A 20,759-nucleotide genomic window follows, 5' to 3' on the forward strand; every position below is an offset into this window, starting at 1 on the left:
TTACTAGTGTGGTTTTATCGACAGTAGTCCGCGGAAACAGGAATGATTTTCTTTGTATCTTTTTTGTAAGTAATTCCTGTGAAACATTACAATCATTTTTTTCTTTTTTAAAGATTTTTATCAAGTGTTTTGTTTTAGTATTTAAAAAACAATTGATAAATCTATATATCTAAAGTATTTTTTTCTTCAATTTGATAGATTTGATAGATTTTAAAACATATTTTTGATCAAAGAAAAGAGACCAATTAAAGTAATAAAAAATACAATCTTTATGATGCTTTTTGAATCATAATTTGTTTTATGTAATTTCACAGACAGATGACACTGTGAGCCGTCCCCTTTCCCACCTCCGTCAAAAACCACTTCCTCTCTCTCTCTTTCCTTCCTCCGTCTATGTCTCCGGGAGAGGGAGAGTGTAAGCATTTAGAAAAGAAAACCAACATCCCATTGGATCAATAGTGTATAAACCAGCTGACTCACGTGACACACACACACACAGGACTGAATAACTAGTGGTGAGTATGTGTACGAGTGTGTGTGTGTGAGTAGTAAGTGAACAAGTCATGGGGGCTGATGATGATACTACCACTACCTGATGAGAAATAATCATAAATAACCATAAAAAACAACCCTTGTTAATCCCTTTTTAAAATCTTAAGTAACAACTAAACTTTAGTTATATAATTTTAACAAGAACAAGTTGGTGAAAAGCTGAGTGATGGCGCAGCCACCACCGCGCAAGGGCGCATATAACAAGTTTGTGGTGAATCTTCACAAGGAACAGTACACCAAACTTCAGGCGAAACATCAACAAGAGCTTGATCTTCTAGATGATATAAGGTACATATTTTTTGAAAAGTTTTAAAAGTTTGAAACGATTTAAACCATAAATGAATGTATTTTAATATAGCATTTTATTTTTTAACTCTTAGATAAATGTTTTAAATATATGAATATTATTGACATTTTAGACATATGATATTTATTGTCAATTAATAACAACCTATGAACTTGATTGGCGTTTTATGTTCTTTTAGTTTGTTTTGCTTGTATAATTATAATCATGATTAGGTTTTTAAATAGTGTTTGTACATGTAGAGGTTAAAAATTTCCATAATCCAAAGAAGGTTCTTATCCAATTATAAAAGTTTTAAGGATTCAATTTTCAGATTGCATCTGTTCGTTTAAAGAAATAAAATAAAAGTAAATTTATCACTCCCCGAAATATTATCAAGGAACATTATGTTCACAAGAAGCTCAGCAATAACGGCTAAACCTTCGTGACTATTAGTATCATGGAGGTTAAAAAGTACAATTTAAGAAATAGTTAGTTGGTACACCTTCCCAATTTTCTAAAACCTTTTAATTTTAAAATATTATCATGTTAGAAAAAAGTATAATAGTTGAAGAAGTCCAATCTGTAGCACTTTTGAACCACTTTTGATTCCTGTAATGTCATAAAGATGAGGGTGATGAGAGGAGAAGTGGGAAAGATACCAAGCTTATATTATTTTCTTTAATGAAAATGTTCAGTACAGCAAATATTGACAAATTTGACAAAGCCAAAATTGTGTTAAAATTGTGTCAAAAATGATAAATGGGACGCAATAAAAATGAGGGGTTATCCCTCTCTTTTTTAGGGGTTTTCTTTCCCACTTCTCCTCTCAGCTCCCTCATTTTATTACGCCACTTGAATAATTTTTTACACAATTTGTCCGTAAATCACTAAGTATGACTTTTTTTTACATAGTGTCAACGTAAATTACAGACGAATGGAATGGACGATATACTCCCTATGTATTGAATAGTTGCACTAGTAATAATATTCTTAGAATAAGGAGTAGTACAACCAATAATGAGAAGGACAGATGAATCGATTTTTAAATTTTGTAATTTTAGCCTTAACTATATTGTTAGTAGCGTAGCTTTCTCTTGTGTAAGTTTTCCTGACGTGCATCCAATAACGTTATCCTGGTAAAATATTCTCTATTTTTAATTCCATACTATCAAATAATTTATTCAACCCATATGTATTTTTTGTAGAAGCTGCCAAAAATTTACATTCTTTTTATATTGTTGCGCTACTAACTAACAATAACACCCTAAGTGGGGTGGTGCGGAAAATAGCCTTAAACCACCAATAGACATTTTAAGCTTCTCTGAAAAGTCCAATCAATTTGACAAAAAAACCTTACTACTTATAGTTATAGAGATAAATCGAAAGTTAATAATAGTTTACATAATACATGATAAAAAATTTAAATGAAGGTTTATTCACAGCTCATAAAATTTATTAGAAAGTTTATAATGTATCCTTTTTCCCTGAAAAGAAAAACATAATAAGATTAAATATTATCTATTATAGTATTAATACAGATATTTACATATTATCATAACAAAGATTATGATATCCTTAAAAGCGGAGCTGAAATATAACATAATGATGGGCGTTGGGAATAATTATAGTGTTATTTAGCAAAAACAATCTCATTTTCTATTAATGCGATAATGAGATAATAGTTATTTCTCGTATCGTATTATAAACGGCTTTCCGCGGATATAGAATGTACAATTATAAGATTAAAACTAGTTTTTTCAGCCCCGAGGTGCCGGAGGCACCGGCTAAAAAAACTGGTTTTAATCTTATGATGGTACATTTCTATATTCGTAGAAAACTGGATATAATACGATGCTAGACATAGTTTTTTCGTATGGATGAGAACCGGTTTCTATCCACCGGATTCGAATGAATACGAGAAAAGAAAATGCAAGATTTAATGGGAAATATTGTACTTTATTATCAAAATATAGAGTAGATTCGTTCCAATTAATGTGACAAGAAATCATGAAGATTACAATATATTTAACTTCTATCAACTTTGTTCTACTAAACGAGTCATTAAAAGAAAAAAAGCTTTTATACATAGATCGATAATAAACTAACCCTCCCATCGCAGCTGTGTGTGTCGTATGTATTCTAATTATTTAATAGCTTTGCTTTTAATAAATTTAAAAGGAATAACCTTTATTGAAAATATTAAGTATTTTATTAAGAGCACTTTGAACTTATCAAAGCTTTTAATATCATATTTAAAATACAGCTTTTCGGATGAGACAGCGTAAAGTGGCGCCAAAAAAAGTACGTCATACGATAAAATAACCAATGAGAGGCCAGTATAAATTTTACCATTGGTCAATTTTAGTGTATACTGGCCTCTCATAGGTCAACTTTATTATATGACGTAATTTTTTGGGTGTCACTTTACTCGAAAAGAATAATGTTCGCAAATGATTGGATATAAACTTTTTGAGATTTGGTACATTATAATTATTTGCATTTGTTTGTTCAGGTTTTGAAACAGTATCCAACAACAACAAAATTAAATGCTCTACAATTTTCTAAACAAAACATTTTACATTTTAGGAAAAAAAATTGCTGACTTTCACTAAAAGCAAAGCTTTTCTGACGATTTCAGCTAAAATAAATTATCATTTAACAGATTTTTAACTATTGAAAGGACCTAAAACCTCGATAAACCTTGATAAACTTTAAGATCAGTTTACCCTCTGGAAAAATTTGTATAGATGCGCAGTCTAACTTTAAATCTGTGAATATTATGCTCCTTGTCTTGGGATATGATGATCCCTGTCCACATTGTTAGTTTAATGCTGACGTAATAAGTTCTCATTATGTTATTTATTTGTTTTCTCTTGATTTTTCCAGTTGTTTTTTTAGTATCGAAGCTTCTCTATAACCATGTTATGTATGTACGTCTATCAATAGAAGTATGGTGTATAGATTCACTCTCACCTTTAATTACCTCTCAAAGGCGATTCTTTTCCTTTCCAAGCAGCTTGAAACCTAACCGTCCATAAGCCTGATGGGTATTGGGTTACCCAACAGACGACCAACCTTTTGATTGCACCAACTTTGTCTGGAAGTCCTAACTCAACATGATAATGACTTTATAAGCCAAGTCATTCTCGCACCTTTTTTATTGAATTGAATCCCAGTTTTTCATTTGGTTAAGGGGGGGAAGGTAAAATTTTTTTTAAAAATTTAGGGGGGAGGTTATCTTTATACCATATAGGTAGGGACGTCTAAGCTTTTTAATATTTGGGGCAGGTAAAAATTCCCAAAAACTTCAAAATTTTGGGGGTGTCTAAGGCACCCCCAAATTCATCTGGGGGGGGGGAGTAATCACCCCTTAACACCCCCCCCCCATTGGACGTCCTTCCCTCCCCGACAGCAAGCCGACACGTTAACAATACTGCGGGTTATAAACTCTACATAGTTTATCCAAATATACTTTATTTAAGTAGCGCAGCTACTCTACAATAAGCGTATGTTTACATTTATTTACTTTTTTTCATGTATTTTTTAATAACAGAGCTCCTCTATAATTATGGTGTGTTTTGTATATTCTTCTAAACTTTAAAGTACAATCTGTATCACTATCTATGCAGTTTGATAAAATGTTTTCGTTTCATTCTTTTGTTTTGGAGTGGTTTTGTCTGTGCAACGTTCTCTCACAATCAAAAGTCTTCTTTCAATCGTAAAATATAATCACCCTACCGCAGTCATGCGCTATGATTAAAACATATATTAATTCTTTTTTATATTGCGTTATTTTATTTACATAATTTGTTTTCTGAATATGTCTTAAGCTTGGTGTTGTTTAGCTTGTAATTACCCTTGTTAGTTAGACAGGTAATACAATAAAACAATAATAACATTAATAAAAATGTCTAATAGTACTTTTAGAGCTTGAAAAAATATATAAATTACTGTTATATAAACATAAACATGTTTACAATTTTAACCGTAGGAGATTTTAACCAATCTCAAATTTTCATAAATATAATTATTAGTTAGAAGAAGAATTTTTAGAAACGTCAAGGTTTAAAAAAACACTTTGATCAGTGGATTTTTTTGGCGGTGTTCTTTCTATTTGTAAGTTTATATAAAAACAGTATATTATTAAAAAAATATAAATATTTATTGCCACTACGTTAAACATATTTTAAATGACTGACTCTCTGTACCTTTCTCTGACTTTGACAAGGATCAAATTGCATGAAATAATCGCAGTATAATCTGGAAATAAAACAAAATCAATTATGTACATAAGTAGCCCAGCTATAAGCCTCCAAAGTACATTTCAGGATATTGGTTTTTCTCTCTTTTTTACTTTTTTAACAATTTATGTTTTGAAGGTTTAAACTTTAACAAGACACATGGAGAAGACGAAGAAAGTCCCTCAATGACGTAATAAAAATGAGGGATGAGGAGTGGAGGAGTGGGAAAGAAAACCCCTAAAAAAGAGATGGATAATCCTTCGTTTTTATGACGTAACATGCTGATTGTTTGAGGGACTTTTTCGTCCTCCATTTGGATTAAACATAAATTTCACAAAATTACGGAAATACCCTAGGTATATATTAGTTGCACCACACACATAATTTTTGCAATGACCCGTGCAAATTTTAATTTCTCTTTTGTTTAATCAAAACTATTTCCTGAAATTAAACAATTTTACAGCATTATTAAAGGGAAAGGCCAATGAAGAAAATTTATTTAAATTGTGGCATAAGTATTAAGTATGGTTAACGTTTTCCAAGTCTTTCACTTTGGAGCGCAGATGCCGCGTTTAGGTAGGAAATATACGGCACTGGATTGAATCAATCAATCATTCAATTGAGATATTGATTCACCTGTACATTTCAATATAAGTCAAAATACCTTTCTTCCTATATATATTAAAGTGTATCATTTCAAAAGAATTAATTACCGATTCTAATCAAGCAGTAACATGTTATGTACGTTTTTCTAGACTTTTATCAATGGTAAAAAAATGTTTCAAATAAAATATTCTGATGAGTTAATCAATTGATGTATGTCCCTTCACACCTGATCATGGCAAAGTTTGCAAAATGTCCGCAGTATGACCTATGACATTTTTAAAAAGCGAAAATTCTCTGTAATCTTGAATAATAAAATAATATCGGCTACGCCCCAGAGACATCTACGGGCACTTGAGGGTGAGGGGGGAGGAGGGAAAGTTGCCCAAAACTTTCAATTTTATTTTTGAAAAGAAGAAGTAAAAAATTGTGGGGGGTTATTTTTTCTGGTGGTAATTTTTCCTGGGAGGTTGGCTGTACCCCCCCCCCCTTAGGATTATAAACCATCCCATGACTTATGAGAAGCTACCCTGTAAAAAAAGAATCATATCGGTTTATTTATTAGTGTGATCTTTCGGTACATATTTTACTTTATAGTGATTTTCTTCTTCTCAAAATGCAATTACTTTGTCCCTATTGATTAATATGAAAAAATGTATATTTATTTTTAGAAAATTCCTTTAGTTTAATAATAGTAAATTCCTTTATCATAGATAACATAATAAAACAAAAGATTAAAGAAATAATTTACAATGCTATTTTTATAGAAATTTTTTTTTGATTATTTTTATTTATTTTCAGGAATTTTATGAAGCAACGTGCTGCTATTGAGAAACACTACGCTGAAGGTGAGTAACACTAGATTGTAGAGTAGCTTGGTTATGTTCAATCATTACTAGAATCACCATTTCCCTATTGCTCATATTTCCAAGCATATAAAATCACAATCTGCTGATATTATAATCCTATTTGCTCGTCTTTCCAAAATTTTTGAATATGTTAATAATAAAAAAGTTTTGGAATTCATGTTCTAAAATAGAAAAAAAAACTTGAGAGTATATATCTTTTATTAAAGTCATAGGATTTTGTCTGTCTATCTGTACTAAATGAAGTCGCCAACCTCTAAATCAATATGGTTCTCCTATACAATGTAGCTTCAAATAGGGACACACAGAAAACTGTCCCGAATTTGTATTAATTTTGAGGAACAAGACTCCAGTTACGTCATATTTTTCTTTCCCGAAAAAGGGAAGGGGGAAAGAAAAAAAAGGGAAGGGGGAAAGAAAAAATAGATGGGAGAAAAGGGGGTTTTACCCATCTCTTTTGAAGAGATTTTCTTCCCCCCTTCCCTTTTTCGGGAAAGAAAAATATGACGTCACTGGAGTCTTGTTCCTCAAAATTAATACAAATTCGGGACAGTTTTCTGTGTGTCCAAATAGGTAATGTAAAGGTTTATAACTACTTTGGGGGAGGGAGCCACCATCCTCCAATGAGAAATCACTTTTATAAAAAAATATCCCCCCAGTATATCCAGTTTTTAGGTAGCACAAGTTTGAAACTCGAAGCCAACTTGTTCATGTGTTTTTAACCAGCTGACTGAACCACGAGAATTATCTTGTGTTTCTCTGTAGCTTTAACTTTACACATAATTTATATCCAAAAAGGGCAACCCACTACCTAGAATAATTGGTTGTAGTTTTAAGAAAAGACTATCATTGAAGTAAGGAATAGAGGGGATATGAGCTATATGTAACTTTCCCGTCGGGGCAGGGACCCTGCCCCGATTGTGTAATTGTATGGGGTTCTTAGAAATCAGTTCATTAAGTCGGAAATAAAAAAAAACAGCTTAGTCTCTACAAAAGAACAAAAGGCAGTAGATGGAAAGGGTCTCTGTCATTTGGGTAAGGTAGTACATAACATATATACGTAAATATTTATTGGACTATCAAATCTTTTACAAAGCTCAAGTTCCAAAATTACAATAACCATGTTGTTTTTGGTTAAATTTTTGGCCCACATATTGCTATATTGCTTTTTCGAATTGGTTGAACACTTCAGAAAAGGTTAGAGATGTCTTGCGGTGGTTTTATGCTATTTTTTCATTTTTCCATCTTATCCCGCCATCTCCTAGAGGCTAGTTACAAAGCAACTAGTTATTTTTTTAATAAATATTATATTTTATGATTTATATCGGAACCCAAATAAGTGACAGTCTTTGGATACTCCTATGAGTTCATTTATAGTTTTGTTAATTTGAAATGAAATGATACATTTCTGCATAGAATTCTCATTTCAAATTTGTATAGAGCTGAAATAATAAGATAGGGTATATTAAACTTTAGTTCAACTTTCATTTCAAATTTATTTAGAATTTTTTTTATTTTTGTGTGCCTTCCTCTAATCCATACTGCAACGCAAAAACCCCTTTCTTGACATTTTTCACAATCTTTAATTATTAAAGGATGTAATGAGACTTTTTTATTCATTTATATTTTTCTAATACTAGCCTAAACTTTTTTTCATTCAACCTATACAAATAATATTAGATTATTCCCAGTGCTTGGCAGCGTCAGCCGACTGTAAGCTTCAGGAAAATCGACCTTTTTTTTAAATCATAGCATTCTAACGGGTTTAAATGTGAGGTATAGTTGCGGCTGACGCGCAGCTCGCGAGCCCTGAATATTAATTTATTAATATTATTTGAAGAATGGCTGTTTCTTAGGAATAAAAGGCAAGAATAAAGGCTGCTGTATCTTTTATGTAACGCCTATATAGCGGCTCACAGAAAAGGCGGCTGATTTCATGTCACGATGCGGTTGGTGTGTCCTATAAATTACAAGTTATTGATTTAATTATTTTTGTATATGATGCATAATGATGTCACGTCTCAACTAGGATAAAAACATTCAAACAAAACTAACAAGGAAATAAGGTTTTAAAAACAATTGGAAAGTCGATAGAAAATATAAAAATGTTATATTTCAAAGACAGCATATATTAAATAGAGGAATGTTCCCTCACCCATTCTGTAAATAAAACAAAATATGCATAGAAGTGTGTAATCCAAGAGTGATCTAAAGAGAAGCTGCGCATCCAAGGACGTTCAAGGGGGGGGGGAATTGATGATTACCCCCCCGCCCCTCATTTAAAATTTACCCCTACCCTGGGGTAATCCCCCCCCCAAGCAAATTTTACCCCTGGGGTAAAAATTTGGGAGGGGGGTAAAAAAAATTTGCGGTGCGCTTCGCGCGCCATTTTTACCCCCAAAATAAAAAAGCTTGGACGCCCCTGTGCGCATCCAAATTGAGAAAGCATTATGTTACGAAATGATTTCTATAATTTTTTTTTACTTTATTTTTCTTGCATTTCCTGGCTCTGATTGGTAGATGATTGGGTGATTGGTCGATTATTCGACCAACCTTGAACCAATATATATCTATATTTTTTAACTTTTAGAAAAAAAATAATTTACGAATAAAATGAACAATATACAGATCAAGGAGGGGGGAGGGTTAAGAAGTAAATACCCCCCCAATAAATATTATTGTTATTGATAAATATAATAGTTATTTATCACATCGTATTATAGACATTTTTCGCGGATATTAAACCTGTTCGAAACCGTACTAGATTACATATTACTATTATAGAAGAAAAAAATATTTCCAAGCGACAAGACCGTCTCTAAAAAGTTGTTGAAGAGTCTCGCTGTTAAAATAATACGCCTACTTATTTCAAATTTGGTCAAATTTATCCTAAAATAATGTAAAGATATTTGGTTGATAGCAAATACAAAATTACAAGTATACTACAGTTTTATAACAATGGATATTAGCATTTAGGATTATTTACCATTTTCATAATATTTGTTTCAAAACTACTCGATAAGCGGATTTTATAATTATTTAGAAGTACGTACCAAAAATGTAAATTAAGTCTTCACATGAAATCGTCCATTTATTTCACTATAATTTTGATTTACAATATAAATGTTGATGTTAATAATTTTTTGGTTACCAATGCATAACTATTGACTAGTAAATTTAGAATGTTATATTCCATAATACAATATAATCAGTTAGCGTTTAATTGCTGCGATGTATATATACATGATTATTCTTGTAATTTTCCATTATATTGTAACTTTAGTAAAACTATTGATCTCTAACAATCGACGCAAGAGTAGGAGGAATTCTGCTGACAAGGCTTATATTTAAAATTAAATTAAAGAGATTTTATAAGCTTTTTATAAAATACTTATTCTATTTTAAAGTCTTAGATATTTGTTTACAAAAAGATCTAAAAAGGAAAGAAAATTATTAATAGTCAAACACTTCAACTACTTCTTAGATTTTTGAAAGAAGTTCAAGCTGTTTTTTTACATTTCATACGAGAATTTGATTAGTTAATCCCCTCACGCCCTCCCCCCCCCCCCTTACCCCCATCCAACTGTTATTAGGGTTATAAAAGGGTAAAGTAAATTAATTTCTAGAATTAAGGCACTCATGCAAAGTAAATTTAATTTCTGTAATCAAGGCACTGATACCATGTCAATTTAATTTCTAGAATCAAGGCCTTGATACTATGTCCATATAGTTACTTGAATCAAGGCCCTGATACCATGTCCATATAATTTCTAGAATCAAGGCCTTTATACTATGTCCATATAGTTACTTGAATCAAGGCCTTGATACCATGTCCATTAGACTCCCATTTACAAATAGCTATACAATTGAATGTCTGGTCGTCAGCGGTTTTAAGACTTAGCATAAATTTTAAATCATCCAGAGGTGTATTATACTCATACAAATCATCTGCAGATCCCCGCTTTGGCCTCAGAAATAAAATGTCCAAATTCGACCCACCCTAATGTCCATATAATTTCTAGAATTTAGGCCTTGATACTATGTCCATATAGTTACTTGAATCAAGGCCCTGATACCATGTCCATATAATTTCTAGAATCAAGGCCTTGATACTATGTTCATATAGTTACTTGAATCAAGGCCCTGATACCATTTCCATATAATTTCTAGAATCAAGGCCTTGATACTATGTCAATCATTGTCCATAATATCCAACAGAGAACGAACAATACAATAATCATAGATAAATCGAAGTAGAGTGTTAACAAATTAAAAAAATACAGAAATACTAAAATAGGTACTTAAATATCTCAATGACTAACAAAAGTATAATCATTGTTTTTTGACAATAAATGGGTGTTTTATTTGTCAATTTGTTTATTAGTTTGATAATTGATTTTTTATTCACTGGCAAAATTAGACCTGATTATTAACATATTTCAAAGTTTTGGCCATTTTCGGTCTTAATTATTTAGATCGCTTTGCTTAGATCTTAAAATCCATTTATTAGGTTCCTGACTTATCAACTAGGCATTGTAATCTATGTGAACAATGAACATTTTATTTAGCAGTGGTTAATGGTTACATGCTGGTTTTTTCTCTCAATTAAAAGAACTGACATTTATTTTATATTTTGTACAGCGTATAATACATTTTACATGAGTCTTTATGTAGCATAATTATCTTCATGACTTTGGAATTGGATTCATATATCCTGCCTTTTACAAGATCTTACCATAAACACACAAACATAAATCCAGCTACTTTGTGCTTATAAGATTATACATAATAAAATTTACAATCTGTTTCAATGTTAATTGCTTTTAATAACATCATACAACAACTATACTTGTACTTTACAAAAAAAGAATATTTTTTATGAAGTAAAATTGAATTACCTTTACAAGACAAAGAGGCAAGGGCATCTTTTAACAAGGATTAAAGGCTTCGCTATAGCTAAAATGATTTTCCTTGTTTAATAGGTATTTATTTAAAGTTTTTCTTTTTAACCAGTTTTATTCAGTTTGAATAATAATACTAGATATATTCAACAATGAAAGATGGATATTTATTTTAGTTATTGATTTTATGGTATTTTAATCGGTGAAACATAATTTACGCAATATACATATTTGCCTGTTCTTAAATTTCGCAAAGAACAGAATCACAAAAGTGTACATATACAGTCAAAAGCTTTCGTAATATCATATTTTAGAGGAAACATCAATGTGTAAAAATTCAAATTTTGTGGAAGTAATAATACACCATTTAATCTTTTCTTTCTAAATCCAGGAAAACGAATAATTTTGATCTAAGCTCATAAGTTTTTTTTCCTTATATATGCAGGAACAATTTCATTCACATATCATCTCAACAGGTTGGCCTAAAGAATAAGAAAATAATAATGATTTAACATACATTCGAACGGAATGACCTATACCTGGATGACCCTGCCAGGTTTGCTGGTATCCTGTTCCCGCCAAATATGTATATCTAGCGACTACGCCACCTAGGTCTCTAGGGTCAATTGAGGAGGGGGGAGTTGAAATTGATAACCCATTTTTTCTAAGTACAATTTTTTTTTTTTGGGGGGGGGGAGTGGGATTTTTTTTTCTGGGGAGGGGGGGGGGGTGTTGGCACCTCTCCTCCCACATTTCACATTTTAGTTTTAGTTAAAAAAATTGAATTATAAAGAAAAGGGGGGCGGCTTTTTTCGAGGGACAATTTCTCTCGGGAGGTGGTGGTAACCACCCCCAAAATAGTCATAAACCTTCCAAAAACCTATGATAAGCTACCCTTTAAAGTAGAACCATTTCGTTTTAGCGGTTAGCGAGATCCTCCGGTACAAACAGACGGACAAACATAAAGACATCCTCTTCCTTGATTTTTTTATGATTTTAAAAGACTATAAAAGTCAATTGTTCTATATCCATTAAAAAAGTTATATATAAACTGCATTGAAAACTAATTTAATGTTTTTTTTCAGGTTTATTAAAGTTATCTAATGTGTATGGAAACAAGAAAATCGCCACAATAGAAGATTTGCCTGAGAACGCGAGGATTAATGAAAGCGAGCACAATATCTATCAACTATGGAGGATTATTCTAGGTATGTTTGGAATTTATTCATCATAGAGTAACTTCTCTACTTGTAGTATATGTGTTGGTAGGTCGGTGATAATATGACCGAATGCACGGGCCAAAAAAAACTGGTTTTAATCTTATGATTGTACATTTTTATATTCGTAGAAAGCTGGATATAATACGATGCTAGACATAGTTATTTCGTATGGATGAGAACCGGTTCCTATCCACCGGATTCGAATGAATACGAGAAAAAAGATTATAGAAGTTTATTGGTTGATAGATTTATTTTAAGATATGCTTCCTGTGGGCGTCATCCTCCTTGTTACATCTATTTATAAATATTTTTTTCTGCTACTTTTGCAGAGTTCTATAAAAGTTAATTAAAAGAAATTAATGAGAATGAAATCTCTAATATTTATTGGAACGTAAAGATTTATTTTTCAAGTAAGAGTAAAAATAGAGAAATTTATAGAAAAGTAGTTTTAAAGGGATTATCAAGATTTCAATAATTAAATTTTTGTATTGGGGCTACTCTATTTTATGAATAAGTATGTATAAGTACGCCAACCAAAAATACAAAGAATCTTTTTGATTATTGTTAGATTAAGGTTTGTATACAATAACTAATTAAAATCAAAATTAAATAAACGTTAATAAAACTACCGATTTTTCCAAACACAAAGCAGCTTTAAATTTAGGGTCGGTCCGTCCGTCTATACTTTCAATAATACTTTTCTTTTTAAAAGTTTCATAACTTGTTATAACTTCTACCTGTGTCATTAAATTTTCAATATTTCAGTTTATACTAGGGTTGGGCCGGATACTTTTTTGGCCGGATATTAAAGTTGCAAAAAAAAGATTCTTCATAAAAATTGGCTGCCGTTTAGCCGACGAAAAAAACATTTTCTGAAGAAAAACATTTCTTCTACCATCAAAAATAAGAAAATTACAGCCATTTAAAATTTAAAAAGTACCGATTTTTGTTATATTATATAAAATATTATATTTCCGGATATCCGGCCATATAGTTTCAATATCCGGTATCTGGCTGGATATTGAAAATTGCCGGATATCCTGCCCAACCTTAGTTGATACTAATAAATATTTTAAAAGTGATTTCTAGTATACAGAGCATTTACCAGGGAGGGATGGAGACAATTTTTTACTGTAATTAATTTACAATCCTTTCTCCTCTGTAATATTTACAAGTTAAATGAATAATTTTGCATTTGATGTATTCCAAAAATCTTGACATCTATGGAGGGAAGATTAATGAATTAAAATTTGAATGAATTATATTAACGTACATACTAAAATATATATTAAATTAAATATATATTAAATAGATTAAGATTATTTTCTTTAACATATTTTTAAATTTTAAGTGTTAAAGATTATTAGTAATTAGATCCTTTATAATGCAATTTTCTGTCAAAAACGTTTATTCACTTACTTCTGTTCAATTCTAAAGAATTCGATCTAATAACTTACAAAAAAAAATATTTCAAAGTTTTTTATTTTTTTTTTTCAATATGTAATTATTTTGTTGTTGATTTAAAAAATAAGAAATTCCTTTTTTTAGACGAAAACGAGAAGATAAGCAAAGCAAGGCTAGCCGCTGTTCAAGTCTTCCAAGAAAAAATATCCGACGACGCTAAAAACGTGCGCACATGGAAGAATTTGACCGCCAAAAGATCTCTTGACCGCCTCAGTGTAGTTCAGAAAGATGTCCAGTTTTCAGTATCAGAGGTTGATCGCACCAAGCGCCATTACTTTTGCGAAGAAACCGACGCGCTTGACATAGCATCAAAAGCACAAGACGCCGATTTAAAGGCGCGTGGAAAGAAAAAGGATGTACGAAGTTTGTTTCAATCTAAAAGTGCACTGAAAAAGCAGGCAGTCAAACTATCAGCCAAACAGGATGAAAGTGAAATCAAGTCAACAGGAACAAGAAATGATTATCTGCTGTCACTTGTAACAGCCAACGCTCACCAGGACAGGTATTTCCATTATGATCTCCAGTACAGTATCAGAGAGATGGAGGCGGGTATCTATGAGAAGATGTCAGATTATTTTGGCACTTTGGCAAGAACAGAACTATTAACATGTGGTGCACTACAGAACAGCTTTGGCAGAATCAAAGATGGCGCCGAGACCATCAACAGAGAATATAACTACCGCTGCTACATCAAGGCTTTCCCTTGTCTGGGTGATCATGTACAATATGCCTTTGAAGCTGTTGAAGGTGATGCTATCAACACAATTACACCTTCAGAGCATGATGCTGGTTATTCACTAAATTATGAGGCTAGAAACACAGCTGCCAAATTGAATCAAGCTGTTAAAACTATTAGAGCTTACAATAAGCGAATTAAGGCATGTCGCCATCATAAGTCAAAGGGCCTAAAACAGGAGCCTAATGATCCCAATGGGCCAAACCTAGATGAAAAGATTCTTGAGCTTGAAACTGCTATTAGAAATGCTGAAACAGAAAGGGCTAAATGTGAGGCAAGGCTTCATAAGCTGAGAGAAGGTAATGTTCCTGTGGATGAATATCTGGATAGTACAAGCATTGCTGCTCTTGATGAAGAAATCCGCAATGAGGCCATGTCTCAATATTCAAGCTCCAATGATACACCACAAGTTGAAACTCCAGTAGTTGATCAATCTGCACAACAATATGATGATTCTCAAGAGGCAGTTATGGAGAATGGTGGAAGTCCTGTTGCTGATGATGAAGGCTGGCCGGAGGCAGCTCAGGATAATGAAGCTGCTCAAGCAGATTGGGCTAATCAAAATCAAGAGGGATGGCCGGAAGAAAATGCGTGGAATGACCAGCCCGAGGAGCCACAAGTTGATGAAGAAGGCAATGTCACTGAAGATCAGGCACAAGCAGAAGCTCAGTCTCAAATTGAAATTGATCCTAATGCAGAAGTCTGGAAGGCTGTAAGTCTGTTCCAGTTCGATGGTCAGAATGAAGATGAGCTTTCTGTTGCCGAAAATGAAGAAGTTGATATCCTTGTCAAAGAATGCGACGAAGAAGGATGGGTTATGACCAGAAATAAGACAGGCCAAAGAGGATATGTTCCTTACAACTACATACAAGTTTATGACTTTGTCATGAAAGATGATTCGCCATTTGCCTCTACACAGCAAAGATCAAACAGCATTACCAGCAGTTCAGGGCAGGTAGTAAGGCAGCCGAGTATTGAGAGCAATGCCAGCTGGGGCTTCCCTGGAGCCAGTGTGATGCCAAGTATTCCTGAACAGCCACCTGTACAGGAGTTGAACAGTTCTGATGAAGAAGAGGATGACTCTAGTGATGGTGGCATGCCTCCAGGTAATCATGCATACAATTTTTCCACCAAACATAAAATTCTTTTAAATATATTTAATACTTTATTTACTAAAAGCAAAGTTGAATTGTAATTTCTAAACGAAAAGAAAAATGACCAAAAAATAATAATGATATGAACTGGCAGAAGTTAGGTTGATTAATTTTAATGAGCAAAAATGTTTTAAATTGATAAAAAAAATCAATGTACACATTAACTTTTCTAATTTCTTACAGCTATTTAATGATACATATTTTTTAACATTCTACATGACAAAAATTTATCTGCTTTATCCTTTCATTATCTGTATATTTTTAAAATTCTCTATTGATATTTTACTTTATTTTACAGGCTTGGGCGCGCCACCTGGCCCACCCCCCATGACAGCACCTCCCAGCATCAATGTTAGTAGTCTTGATCCAGACACAGGCAAAAAGAGTGCTAGGCCTATATCCATTCAATTTGGTGCCTCCATGGACTCGGAATATTGCAAAGCCTTGTATGATTATGATGCTAACGGACAGGATGAGCTTTCTTTCAAGGAGGATGATGTTGTTCACATTATTTCAAGAAGTCCTCACGGCGTGGAGGATGGTTGGTGGATGGGAGAGCTGAATGGCAACACAGGTCTATTCCCTTCAATTGTTGTTGAGGAATGTCAAGCAAATGGAGATGACTGGTCGCCTGATGTTTCAATGGGATCACCATCAAGTGTAGCCCCACCATGCTTCACACCACCTCCGCTGGATGCACCACCAGGACCTCCTCCAGGCCTGCCACAGGCCCCACCTCAGCTGCCAGAAGCTCCACCGCCACCTGCTGCTGCTCCTCCTCCATTACCTGCTGCTCCACCACCAGCGTTACCAGCTGCCCCACCTCCAGCTAAGGCAGCCCCCATTATACCTCCGGCAAAGCCAACTGCTCCACCACCCGCCAAATCTTCAGCTGGTCCACCAGCCAAACCAGCCGCTGGCCCGCCTGCCAAACCAGCGGTCCCACCACCAGCCACAGCACCATCAGCAGCTGCAACAGTATCAAGCGGTCTTATGCTACCCGAGACTATGATTATGATCACCAACCCTACTCCAGTTGTCGAAGAGGCATCTGCTGAAAGAGAGGAGCAAGCTGTTTCTTACCACGTGGAAGATCCCAACTTTTCCATGACCATGAGCAAGGAGAGAAGAATCAGATATAAACAGGAGAGCAGTGTTCCTGCAGTTGAAATATCTGGGGAAGTGCCTAGCATAGCTATTTCTGTTGATGAACCTTCAATGGATGAGCCCTCTAATGAATCTTCACAACAACAAGAGGCACCTATCCCGGCGGCACCAGTAGCAGTCAAGCCACAGCCACCACCAGAAAGCAGCAACTGCCTTCTAACCTTCACAGAAATAACAGTGACAGCTCCAACACCAAAGGTTCAGTCACCAGAAGAGGAGAGTGCAGGTTTTCCGGTTGCTGAGAAAATTAGCAGCAGTACAGTTGAGGAGAAGCTTGAGGAAGGAGTTACTAATGGTGCTACTACAGCTACAGAGAGTGATGGCGGATGGGCAGCATTTGGGGTATGTTTATTATTATTAAAATTATTATTCAATGTTACGTTTATTATCTTCTCAAATTTTAAACAAAAATAACAAAATATTGGCTATCAATTAGACATTGCCAGTACTTACTTTAAAATAGTTTCTTCTCTTTTGAAAACAATGATGTCATCACAGCTTTTCGTATTAAAAGGTTTAGTTGAAATCCTTATACTAAAGTAACAGGATGTCTGTCTGTTTGTCTATTTGTCTGTTTGTGTGTCTGTGTGTTTGTACCGAAGGATCTCGCTAACCGCTGAACCGATCGGATTCTCCTTAACAGGGTAGTTTCTCATAGGTCCCGGGAAGGTTTTAAACTATTGTGGGGGAGGGTATCACCACCCTCCCAAGAGAAATCACAAAAAATCTAATTTTTTTCTCGAATAGAGACTCCTACGTAACACTGCAAAATATCGTAACAATTTGATAGACTCCTTCGCAACATTGCAAGGTATCGTATTTTTTTTAAAAACACTAAACAAAGTGCCACTAGAGGCCTCTAGGGGGCGTAGCCGCTAGTTGAAGATATTGCAATTATTTCATAAAAGTATAGTAAAAGAACTGGTTTTTTTTCAGGAGCCTGCCAAGGACACATCTGGAGATGGTAGTGTAAAAGTAGGAGGGGGAGGAGGGGCTGATTGGGCAAATTTTGAATCTCAACCTGAACCTGTACTGGCTGATGCAACTTCTGAAAAATCTACTCTACCGGCCGGTATTCTTGCTGACCTACAGGAGTCAGATGACAGCAATGAAGAGAAACCTGCAGCTGCCAAAAAAGCTGCAGCTGACGATGACTCAGATAGTGAAGCAGCTGCGCCAACAGAGAAAGAAGACAGTGATGACATGCGCTCTGACAGAGAACAGGCAGCTGATAGTTCCTCTGATGATGACACGGAGAGCGAGAAAAAATCTGGTTACCATGCAAAGACAAGCTCAGATTCGGATTCTGACGACGACAGGGGGCCAAGCAGAGCAGCTAGATCAAAAAAGAAGCCAACTGCTGAAAGCTCATCAGATGAGGATGAAAAAGGCGCGAAACCTCGGAAAACAGCTGATTCATCAGACACGGAATCCGGGGCGGAAGACTCGTCTGTCCAGTCGTCCCCTAGGAAGCCGAAAAAGGGTGAGAATATCCCCCTTCCGTCAGAAGACTTTGAACCCAAGCAGTTAAAAAAGTTGGAAACAATGAAAGAATCGCCGGCTTAAGAAGATAAGGTGGAATCACATGAAATTTTGATATACCTTTCTACTATTTAGGAATATCTATTTTTAAAAAAAATTGTTAAACGGTAAACCCATGTAGAAAAGGTATTTAATTTTTATGTGGTTAATCCTATTAAATAAGACCAAAAAGGGCATTTTAGCGATTTTTAGAAAGATGGCATAGTCTTGTTTATTTTAAATTAAATTGGTTTGATAAAATATAGACAATTACTTGCAATTGGCTTTGGAAAAAGATATATTAGTACAAGAATAACTCCCTTTAAATTGCTGTTGAATTTGTTTTTTTTTTAAAGTATGTCTTTACATGTCTTCATTATGTAGGGAAAAAATTAAAGTGCTGCATAAATTTTCACTTTTAAAAGCTATATTGTAGACATGTAAAATATACAATATTTAGTAAAAAGTGTACAGAAAACAGTACAATGCACATAACAATAAACGTGTGTACTACATTACTGGTATTAAATATATGTTAGACGTTGACCAGCTTATATTTGAATTTTTTAAAAATGTTAAAATTGAAAATGACTTATTTGTAAGTCAAAATTAATGTAATGTTAAAAAATATTTTATGTAAAATGATTATACAGATAATCAATATAAAATTTCAGCGCTTAAGATTTTAGAAAATCAAAAAAAAATTTTAAATGCTTGTTGGACAAAAATAATTAAGAACAAATAATATTGATATGCAAACAGTTAAAGACTCAAATAATTATTAATGCCTTAAAGACTCAGAGTAATATATTTAAGTACAATTTATTAAATTTGTTTCATCCCTTTTTTAATTTTCAGTGCTTTTAAAAAATTCTTATTTTAAAGAAATCCAGAAATTTCTGGATTTAATGAGATGTTAGCAAATACTTAAATTAAAATTTCCTTGCAGGATTCCATTTAATTTTTTCAACATGTATTATAAACCCTAAATGATTAATTGGGTGAATATTGGTGATGTAATTATTTAAAACCGGACCAAATTGTTCTCATTTGCCATACCATTAATTGTTAAAAATCATTCGGTCCGGCTTTTAACACTAACATTACCAAAATTCTAGGTACCCTGAAGAGAATATATATGTTTTGTTAGGCATAAATTTGTGATATTGATTTTTGTTGTTGGTACATATGGTGTATGTCGACATAATTATTGACATACATTCATATTTGAATCTGTATGCACGGATATGTCGAAAAAATTTAAAAAATAAATTAAGTATAAGTAGAAATGCATTATACTTTCGTTAAATGACACACCTACTCTATAGCTATGGTATACGAAGCAGCTTAAGCGCCTAAGAAAAAATGTCGTAATACAATACAAATGACCAATGATAGGTCATTATACATTTTAATTGGCCAAAGGCAAAATGCAAATTGGCCTATTTTTGAAAATTTGTATTGCATGACGTAATTTGTTTAGTAGTTACTATAAGCTGCTTCATTGTATACTAAATTTAATCCCTTAAACTTATATATTATTAAAGATCAGTTGATTGTTGCTAAGCTGCGCGTTGACAGTATTGTTCTTGTTTTATTAAGGCTTACATCTATCCATTTTGTTAGAAAACATCTTGTAAATAAAACATAAAATAAATAAGGCTTCCTAATAAGATCTAAATTCATAATTTGTTGTACTAATTATTATTTTGCTATTATAATTTGAAGTAAATAGATCAATAAAAAAAATAGTTGCATTTACAAGGCCAAGTAAATGCCAAATGTTTTTAGGATTATTTCACTAAAACCTTGTTCGTCATTTATAAAATTCCCTCCTTCTCTTATTCAAAAACTCATATCTAACCTCTGCATGGAGCTCTAATCTTGCGGGGTCCTATATCTACAGGTTACTAATTACTAAATCTTACTTAGCCTAGCTTAGCTGCCATAATATAAGCATTAAAACGCTAGCAAAAAAAGTGTATTAGTGATTCAGATGTAATATTGGGGGTAGCAGTAATTTTTTTTTATTAACGAAAAAACGTTTT

At 33.2% G+C, this 20,759-nt stretch overlaps 1 protein-coding gene across 1 annotated transcript; it reads left to right on the plus strand.

Annotated features, from left to right (window-relative positions):
- Positions 1–441: 441 nt before the first annotated feature.
- On the plus strand, positions 442–20,000 carry nwk (FCH and double SH3 domains nervous wreck). The gene is made up of 6 exons (XM_080166624.1): positions 442–840; positions 6,484–6,530; positions 12,535–12,657; positions 14,218–15,975; positions 16,322–17,532; positions 18,127–20,000. Exons 1-6 carry the CDS (start codon positions 719–721, stop codon positions 18,754–18,756), a joined length of 3,891 nt encoding a protein of 1,296 aa, XP_080022750.1. The 5' UTR covers positions 442–718; the 3' UTR covers positions 18,757–20,000.
- The last annotated feature ends 759 nt before the right edge of the window (positions 20,001–20,759 follow it).

Source organism: Acartia tonsa, chromosome 1 (genome assembly GCF_053477335.1).
Source record: "Acartia tonsa isolate MP-2025a chromosome 1, ASM5347733v1, whole genome shotgun sequence".
Lineage (NCBI taxonomy): Eukaryota > Metazoa > Arthropoda > Copepoda > Calanoida > Acartiidae > Acartia > Acartia tonsa.